This window comes from Olea europaea, chromosome 10 (genome assembly GCF_002742605.1).
Source record: "Olea europaea var. sylvestris chromosome 10, O_europaea_v1, whole genome shotgun sequence".
Taxonomy (NCBI): domain Eukaryota; kingdom Viridiplantae; phylum Streptophyta; class Magnoliopsida; order Lamiales; family Oleaceae; genus Olea; species Olea europaea.
The window spans coordinates 42695571-42706485 of record NC_036246.1 but is presented as its reverse complement, the minus strand read 5'-3'; the positions used below and the strand labels follow the sequence as shown (position 1 = coordinate 42706485).

The window sequence follows — 10915 nt, the reverse complement described above, 5'->3', positions numbered from 1 at the left end:
TGTTAATGAACAACTTGAATTAATTATGAGAAACTCCAAACTCTTGCAAGAATTACAATCACCATTCGATTTAGATCTCAGGATAATATTCCATTAGTATTACTACTTCTATTATAATTACTATTAATATTATTATGGATCGATGAATTATGAATATTGGAAGAGCTCTCACTGATCTTCAAGTGATTCAAAGAGGTGAATCGTTCAAATAAGTTGTGAGAACAACTGGAAGATGACAAGGAGAGTGACACGGAGGGGCTGTGGCGGAAGAGGAACTAATCTTTAGCGAAGGCTCATTTGGCAAATTACCGGGGGTTAGGTGGTGCCAATTTCTAATTTTTTTAAAAATATCAAGAAAATGAATCTGGACTTTTAAATTGATTTAAATTAAGCCTTGAGATTGTTTATCAAATTCACTTGTCAAAATCATTGTAGGAGGAATGCTCCCTGTTATATTTGTAATAAAATTCTCTTTTGGTGCACCATATTTTTAATTACAACAATATATTCAATTAATTTCTATTGCTAAATTTAATCACCCCTTCCTTTTTTTTCTTTTTTTTTTTTAAATCATATTCTTATGAGCAATCTTCTATAAATTAGCAAATATGAATATTTATGTCAAAAGGTTTTGTTATGGCTTTGAAAATTAGCACAAACATTTTGATGCACTTTGGATGAAAGCCGTTAGGGATAAGAAAATATTCTACGAAATGCTGTTGATAAAAGTGCCAAAAAATGAAAAAAAGAAAAAGAATACGAATATGACATTAATTAACGTGTCATGTTGCATGTTTAGTAGTACGACTAGCCTCGAGAATTTAGAGGCCTTAAGTGACTAACTAATACGAGGCCCTTCAACATAACATTTTATTTTACAAGTGCAATAACAAATGAGATAAGGAAAAAGTCCACGTTGAGAAAATAACTAAAATGATAAAAGAGTAGCACAAATTCATTCAATGAAATCAAATGGTTATAATTGATCAGATGTTGAGAATTTATTGTCTTGATTTCAATTGAAATGAAATTTAGCGACATTATTACTTGTTGAATTTGCACCCTTCCCAGAATTGATTCACTTGAATCCCCATCAATTCATCACGTAAATCACTAATATGTATGGTTGAGTCGCTGACATCACTGGAAGAAAATCAAGTTTTTGGTCTGAAATTTGGGTTCTATCTACACGTATATATTATGTCAAACAGTTGATTCAAGAGAACTAAATTGTTAAAATTTCATTAAAAATAGAGATTTACCAAGTGTTTTGCAATAAAAAACTATTTAAGAAAGCTAAAATTGGCAGGATTTTAGGAATAAAGAAATTTCTCATGAAATTACGTAAAGATGAATAGAATATATAATATCAATCAACTGATTAAGGAGAGAAAATAAGTTCATCATCATCCTAATTTTGGTGGCTTATAATAAAATATTGTTGAAGTGAAATAGAAAGAAACCAGGTTTTATATTCGCGGTGTAACTATCATTTATATAAGGGGAATTATCAAAAATGACACTTTTTTTAAAATTGCTATAAAACTTTTGAGGTGCACTAAATTTTATCAAAAATGTCACTTTTTTGGTGGAAAATGTCCAAATTACCCTTATTCTCCCCTTTCTAGGAGCATTAAATGCTCATTAATGGTAGTCTCCAATCCAATCAATTGTAATGATTTCATTATTTAATTTTCATACTTCACATCAAATACATCCCTTCTTGAAGAAACCCTTCATTTTCTTTCATCTTCTTTATTCTTTCATCAACAATATATTGCTATTCAATTCAACATCCATTTTGAGATGTTAGTTATTACAAATTATTTATATTTTTATCTAATAGCTTATTATTTTTCACATATTAAAAGCAACATGATCATCAAAGTGAAGAAAGCATTTAAAATGATGATGGTATTGATATTTCTTTTTTATATCATTTTAAAGGGAAAATATACCAAAAATATTTAGGCAAATGTCAACTATTCCATATTTAAAGAAGCAGTCATTTATTTATGGAGATCTATAGAGTAATGGAATAATTGTTGTAGTTGAGAATTGATTATAACCATTAATATTTCGGAGAAAGTAATAAACAAACATGCCTTAAACTTGTCGGCGGTCTCGACAGTTTATTTGTCGAACTCGACGGTTAGACATGTTGATCTCGATATTTAGAAACTGTCAAAATCGATAGATAAACTGTCGGGATAGAGTTTTCAACTTTCAAAATCGACAGTTGAAAACTGTTGACACCCTTCATTTCACATTCTCCTATTGCATTGGTTTAAATATTCGAAAGTGCCCCTTCCATGCTATTACATATCGACATATTGACTGTTCATAATTTTTATCGTTGTAATCCCTTTATTTTAGGTATGAACACCCATTTAAGATTCATCATGTCGCATGGAGGAAGGTTTATTCACGCGGATGACGAATGGAAGTGGACAGGGGACAAAACCACATCCATTTTAGTACCGAGAAATATTACCCTAGCCGGACTTCTGTTACGGTTGAATGACAAACTTGGTATTATCGATCCGCACACCGAAATGGAATTGAAGTTCAAAGTCCCGAACATGAATATACCGCCAGCTGAAATACGTGAAGATGAAGACCTCATGTGGTACATATCTGTTCATACGGAAACTGTTCTGTGCGTTACTATTTTGGAAACTGATATGAGAATTGTTGACATGGGGAGGGATACGAATTTGCGTGACCATTTGTTTGCCGTAATGGATGTTCAACAGAACTTGGAACACGATGACATGATTCATGAGCCTAGTTCCCCAATGAAAAATGCAGTTGAAATGGCGAATTTTGATGATGGGGCTGCACCTGTAGACGATATGTTGGACGACCCATTCAATGGTACAGATGCTGCTAGTATTGCAAACGTTGACGCCCGAATGTCACGACAATGGATTACAGCTGTGGATACATCTGATCTTGTTGAACGGCAAATATTCTTGAGCAAGAAAGAGCTATACTCAAAAATTCATGTACTTGCTTTGCAAGACAAGTTCCAATTTCATGTCAACAGGTCAAGCCGCAAAATGTTAACCGTTGCATGCGTGGACCGTAATTGCAAGTAGATGTTACGTACTTCGAGTGTGAAACAGACTTCTATATTGATGATCCGAAAATTCAACAATGTGCACACATGTTCGGTAGATATCCGTCTTAACGTACATCGACATGCCACTACTTCTGTAATTGCCGAGCACATTTTCAAAAAATTGGATAATCCATACCGATCATACGATCCTACCGTTATTGCACATGACATAGAACGCGAGTTTGGTGTCAAAATAAGTTATCAAAAAGTACATAGGGGGAAGGTGACTGCTTTACATATGCTACATGGTACACCAGGGGATAGTTTTCAAAAATTACCTTCCTATTGTCACGTTCTAGGAGAGCGTAACTCGAGGACAGTAACCCACATCGAAGTTGATTCCCGTAACATGTTTCATTACTTCTTCCTAGCTTTCGGTACAAGCATTCGTGGCTACATGCGTTACTTGAGGCCCGTTATTTATGTTGACGGTAGTCAGTTGAAAGGTCCATACAAAGGAAAACTTTTGTTGGCAACCAGCCAAGATGCCAACAAACAGATATATCCCTTGGCATCGGGGATTGTCGATGCTGAAACAAATAGATCATTGATGTGATTTATGTCCAACTTGAAAGAGCTTATAGGCAACTCTGCTGAATTGGTTTTTGTTTCCGACCGAAAAAATAATATTTCCAATGTCATTGCTCACCTATTTCCTCAGTCCCGTCATGGGTGTTGTATCCGGCATCTAGAAAAGAACTTAGTCCAGCGATACAACAACGCAAGTTACGCAAGTGTAACATTTCTATTCAAACGAGCTGTACAAACTTATCGGGTCGAAGAGTTTGAAAGACTTATGGGACAGATCCGTAAGGTAAGTGCAAGAGCGTACGGGTACTTAGAGCAAGCAGGTTTCTCCTTTTGGTCACGAGCACTGTTTGTTGGTTAAAGGTACAATATTTTGACAAATAACAATGCGGAATGTTTGAACTCAATGTTGAGACATGCCCGTTCATTACCGATCACATGCTTGATCGAACACATTCGACAAACTATGCAGAAGTGGTTTCACGAACGTCGAACCAGTGCAACCACATGTCGTTGAGGATGGAGAACAAGTTACAGACAACGTTTGAAGCAGGTACAAGGCTTCGAGGTCATGGCTTGACAGAACACTTAACACAGGTTGGAATATCCAATGACACGGACATCGTCGACTTCTCTGATAACAGTTGCACTTGTCGTGAGTTTCAAATTAATCGTATGCCATGCGTTCATGCCACTCGTGCTGCGTGCTTGCGAGATATGTCATTCTACGACTTATGCTCACCGTATTACACATCGGAATACTGGAGAGGTGCCTATAGCGAAGCTATATATCCTGTTATGCGTGAAGTGGACTGGATAGTCCCAAACGAAATTACAGGTACTCCTATTAGGCCACCCAATGTACGTCATCCTCCAGGTAGACTACCCACAAGACGTCAACGACCCAGATTCGAGTCCACCACACGACTAAGGAAATGCACTCGCTGTGGTGGACTAGGTCATAATCGGAGCACATGTTCCAACCCCATTGTACCAAAAACCGTTTAAGTAGGCGTTTGTAAGAAATAGGGTTTTGTTCGAAAGTGGTTGAAGTTGTATGTGAACTGGTACCCCCATGTCGTTTGTAATGAAAGAATGTAAATGTTCTCATTTTATCATCATTGTCGTTTGTTTGTTGACATTAGTGTTTCTTATGATCGCAACTAGTTACAAGATATTGTAGTAGATATCCCTTTAGATGATCTCGACAGTTAAACTGTCAATCCTGACAGATGGTTACAGAGTATATAATCTAACTTGTTCGAAATATTTATGGCTGCATGACTACACTATTACCCATTACACTCTCTACTTACACAATTATTTTGAAGCATAACATTTCGTTTACATTCCATTCTCGTTTCTTAACAGCAGACGTCGTCTTATAATTTAGCAACAAAAAATGGTATGTTTCAAGGACGATTTAGGGCTGACCTGATGAGTACTTTTTCCTTACGGACTAATTCATAAGACATCACGTACATATACATACCTAACTCCACGTACAAGGAATTTTAAAAATAACTTATTTTTCGATTCTTCCAAGTTGATGTGTTAAGCTCGAACCAAATAACCTCGACCAACCTACGTTGTCAATAAATTGCACTTGTTCATTCTAGGGTACGTCAATTTTCAGTAAACAAGGGAGCCATACAGGGGAACACAAGTTTCACACGTACACAAATGAACCTATACTCTTACATCCCGACAGTTAATCTATCGTTCCCGACAGTATACATGCCATTCCCGACAGATTGTTTCTGTCCTTGTCCATAGTAGGTCCAACACCAAAATATACCAAAATATGAAGAAAACAGTACGTAGACAATGTTACCAGATCCATCCCTGACAAAATACGAACTATACATTATTTCATACGCACCACATACCCATATTAGCCACTTCATTGATTGTCCACACTCGAACCATCTTGTTTCGAGTCATCGGAGCTGATGACAATGATCTCGGGAGATGGAACATGACCCAACCACGTGTCATCGTCTGACTCAACTTCCTTCGGAACCATCAGTGGGATGACCCAATCAAGCACGGTCTTCGAACTCTGGGAAACTTCACTTGCAACATCGTCGAGGTTCGGAAAAGGAACAACGGATGTGGCTCTCCTACCACGTTCAGAACTCACTTCGTCATCATTCGAAGTAATGATGATGGGACATAGTGGGGACGAACCGGGTGTTGGTAGCGGCTCCTCATGATTCATTGCTCCCTGTCGACGACGCCATTGTGTTGATATGAAAATATTTACTGAACCTGTGGAGTACTAAACGTATAGACTGTAACATGAATTTTTAAGTGTAAATATTTTAGGTATCAATGATAATGTGGACTTACCATGCTATATATAGTAGAGTTTTTGGAGAGATGCATTGAAGCTCATTTAGTGCCCAACCACCAAACCCCATCCAATTAAAATTTGATAGACAACTGTGTGATGGATGATGGTCTAATTATACTTTAATCCCTAGGATATGTCCTTAAATAGTGGCTGGGGTTGGAAGATCAGTACCCATGTGAGTTATGTGAATTGAAATATTCTGGCAATGAGTTAGAATGAGTTAAGCACGCTTTTCATTTCCATTTTCAATTTTTGCATGTCCTGCTCCTTCCAGAAATTGTGAAATAACTTTTAAAATTAACACCCATGTGTAAGATTTTTTCCATATTGCTGCATGTATTTGTTATAACATTACATTAAATACAAGTTAAATGAATTGTGCTGTGCTGTTACTTTTTTTTTTTACTCTCGACTTAGTGGAAATTTTGGAATACATAATTTCTAGTGACGCGTGCATGCATAAAGAGCAACAAATGGCAGCTTCGTACAAGTAATTATGACATAGCACATTCACAAATGATGTACAAAAATCGAGGATGATCCATGTGCGTCTGCGTACTGAGTTTATAGAACAATCATTGCAACCAACAACAATTACACGGATGAGCTTGGCAAGCAAAAGTATCACTGAATTTGGACCGGTTCAAACAACAATCATCGCAACCAATAACAAAAAATTTGTTAATACAATGTTGACCCCTGTCAAGCACCCTACGTGAACTGTAAGTTGCGATGTAGTGACCATGGATGGGGTTGAGGCATCTTCATGCACTGTCATCTGCACTGTAATAAGCAAAAATGAGATAATCATATCAAAGTTATCATGTAAGTTAATTTGGTAAACGTAAATATGCAGCATGTTCGACAAGAATAGTCAACTAAACAAATAATGACACCATGGTGCTCTAACATACATAATGCAAAGCCACAATAATATATTTTAATTGCATGTGATCCAAACATTATAGAGAATGAGTAATGATTGACGATGTACGGTATGACAGATATTGAAGCGAACATGAGCAACTCCGACACTAATATCTTGGAATTGCATGTGATCCGAACATTACGGAGAATGAATAATGATTGACGATGTACGATATGACAGATATTCAAGTGCACGTTAGAAAATCCGACAATAATATCTTTGAATTGCATGTGATATGAACATTACGGAGAATATTCGTATTCTATTCGACATGCTCTTTTAGAATAACATAAACATACGACTACCACTTCAATACTGCATCTAACAGGAACGCAACACTGTCGATCGAGCTTACCTAGGAAAAATTGGCCCCTGGCAGAATTTGGATTCCACATACACGAGGTCCACACAAACTTGCAATCATGTAAATTTTTTGCCAAAAAAACCTTATTTCTTCACTCTCTTCGCCCTCCTCCTGGTGTATGGAGTCCTTGTAGATACAACAGGACGTCGGACGCGTGTCGATCGTGGCCTCTTTATGGTGGGTGGGTCATTGCATTGCATGGGTATGTTGGCCTCCCCCGGCATGTTCGTCGCACCGCCTATAAAACAATTCCACAATAATTAGCACTTCATCCATTTGCATCACGAATTTGGGTTAGGGTGACATCATGAGTTCTCCACCGCAATCTACTTACCATCCACCCCCGCTACGCCACTAGCGGACGCAATAGGTTTGTCCTAGCGGTTTCCCGAACCATCAGAAGGTACTTCATCATCGTCACCGTTCTTTTCTGGTTCAAAATCCATGCCACATCCACCTAGTATCAAATTAACATGCGACTAAATATTAGTAACACTGTATACCTCAAACAGTCGTGTATACGTACTTGTGCATGAGGTCATACGTAAGTAAATGATCCAAATACTACGCGTTACTGTACGCAGTGAAATAAAAGTATTCCACCGTAGTGTACTTACCCTCCGCTTCCGCTACGCCAGTAGAGGACGCAACATGGTCGTCCTCACGTTTCCCCGAACCACCGAAAGCTACTTCATCATCGTCATCGATCATTACCAGTTCGGATTCCATGCCGGCTCCACCTACGCATGAGTACCAACATACCCAATATTAGAAACCGCGTGTCGTTCAGGATTTATAGTATACACACTTCGGAATGAGGTGACACCTAACTAGGAAAGCAAATATTATGCATTACTTAACACGCGTACTGTTCCGCTCTTGCATTTCCTTGTCCATATCTTCGTCATGATCGACCGGCAACGGGGAGAAGCCTCTTCCATGCACTACAAAACAACATTTGCAAAGACGTAAGGGGGTTACGTATTTGGTAGTATCAAATATTAAAGATGACATGAAAATGAATCCATCGTAATTGATGCACATACCTTGTGGTTCCGCACATTCCGGGACAGGGTTGGTCTCGCCCTTATTTCTGTCTAAGTCACAAATCCCACGTTTACTCAATGTCAGCAAACATAAGCAACATATAGTAGATCAAAAATTAAATGTAGTACACATACCATGCAATAAACTACCTAAAACTGTGGGCTCTTTGACCGCCTGAGCCGTAGGTGGAGTATTTCTAGAGAGAGATGGGGGAACGAGGGTAGAAATGAAGTCCCTGCCCTTCACAAATTCGTCGGTCACGTGCTGCATGATCTCAAGCTTGATTGTGCGGAGGCGAATTTCGATGAGCGTTCTTTGATCCAGCAATAGTTCCTCCACCTCAGCTCTCGTGAGGCTCGGTCCAGAGGTTTGACCTTGTCTTACATAAGATATGGAGGGTGCATGACTGGGAAAAGTACGTCTGTGCATGGGGGGAGTGGAATATGTCCCAGTCTGCGGTGTACAAGTATGCTCATCCTCACTGTCCCCCTCGTTCGAGGCCTCTCCATTGTCGTCTCCACTCTTATCACCTCCAGTCTCCTCACCGGCTCCCTCGTCATCACTGTCGCCCGACTCCTCATCGTCCTCAGAGCCTCCTCCACTGGAAACCAATGCGCACTTTCCCCTCGAGTTTCCAACATTATCCCCACTGGCCAAAGGCTCTGGGTGAAGCTGTGAAGGGATAATGTCCCTTGCAGCGTCGTCTAACGCAGGTACAGTACGGTCTTCAAACGGCAGGAGGGTGGAGATATATGGTTGCCCAAGCTTGACTTTGGTGGGACGAAGCGTCGCGGACACGTGCAGCTGCAACATAAAGGAACTGAGTGTCACCACAAATGTAACGACTAACGACACATGCAGATCACGTGCATGAAACGTAATCCAATACCTTAATGTTCTTGAAGAATGCATCATACGTCCGTTTCTGCGGTTGTTTGGTACACGTCCAATTCAGAAGCCGTTGGGATTGATGACCCAATCACCGAGCAAATCGATCCCCAATTTCTGGCATTGCCTCGAATGCCCAGATCTGTTACAGCAGATAGTAAGTGTGAGTTGAACATTAAAGGAACCAATGACAATACATTTATGATGAAATAATGAATACGTTGTACAAAATTTTTGTGTAGTACCTGCATGGCAATGGGAAAGTCGTGAACTGTATAAGTAACCGCCTTCTCCTTCTTATTCGTGGCATCTACAAATTTTCGTCCCAGACAACGTCGGAGGCCCCTTATTAGATGAATGTACTATACTCTACCCCAAGTGTAGGAATAGAACATGTCCAGATCATCCATGATCGACAGCGTGGAAAGTTCAATACCGGCATGGCTATCCGGAGTATTGAACACTCCTTCGATGATTAGAGCAAACCCGAGCTTGTACAGATCTGCCTGGGGCGTCAACGGCCAGAGAAATGCCTTCTCAAGTTCGCCACATGAAATCCTGTTGTTTGATTTGAAGTATTTATCCTTCAATCTCCTCTTTTGCAGAACTCGGTCCATCGCGGCATCATCTGGAAGAGGACCACACATTAAACCCGTGACGAGAGCATACTCTTGCAGGCCAAACCTGGCTAAGTGGCCTTGCACTTTGAACCATATTTCGCAGGCCTTTTCAGTTCGTATGCAGCGAAAAACGAGCTGCTGGATTAGTTGGGCTGAGAATTGGAGATTTCGAACCTCGGATAAGAACCCTAGGCATGAGTTACGGAAGTCCGTACGCTGTCGATTGTCAAAATGCTCGAGGACTGTCTTCACGTACCGTAGATTGCTTCGCTGTGAGATGTGGGCCCTCAACCGCACATTCTTTGGAACTAGATATTCGAAATCCATGCACCCTCCTACAGTTTAACAAAAATTTAATACGTCGGATCATAGTATTTTAAGACACACGACACGTAGAGACGGAAAAAATTGAGCCACATTTGGACGAACAAGGTGCAATGACGAATCAATCAACAAATGTCCAGATCATAGCATTGCAATGATGTTAATGCAAAAGCACACATGCAATGTCGGAACCAATAAACAAATCGTGAGATCATACAATTTAGTAATAGTAATGCGAAACACACGTACGATGTTGCAACGACGGATCAATGAACAAAATCATGACATCATAGCATAACAGTATTTTTAATGCGAAAAATACGTGCAATGTCGGAACCAAATTTGAACTTGCAAAACTATGGAACAAAGGAACTGTCGTTCCCGACAGTTCCACGGTGGATAGGCTCATCTGTCGAGAATTATTGAGGCTAACTGTCGAGATTGACAGTTCATATGTCGACGATTCCATCTGTCGAGAATTTCTGTTGCGAACTGTAGGGAACGACACTTCGGTAGTAAGTACTTTAAGAGGAAATGCATGTAGGAAGGTTAACACTTCATGTCGAAGGACATGCATGGACAGTGATAGTGGAAGAAGCTTGAAGGTGAATGCAAATATGAGAGGTTACAAATAGGTTGAAACGATAAATGGAAAGAAAGTGAATGGGATTCATGTTGAGGGGAAGCCATTTTTAGGCCAAACGAACACTGATATAATTAAAGAAAGCAGCATAGA

At 39.5% G+C, this 10915-nt stretch overlaps 1 protein-coding gene across 1 annotated transcript; it reads left to right on the top strand.

Annotated features, from left to right (window-relative positions):
* Positions 1-4045: 4045 nt before the first annotated feature.
* Positions 4046-4660, top strand: LOC111400702. Its single transcript, XM_023028093.1, has one exon. It carries the CDS (start codon positions 4046-4048, stop codon positions 4658-4660), a length of 615 nt encoding a protein of 204 aa, XP_022883861.1.
* Positions 4661-10915: the final 6255 nt, after the last annotated feature.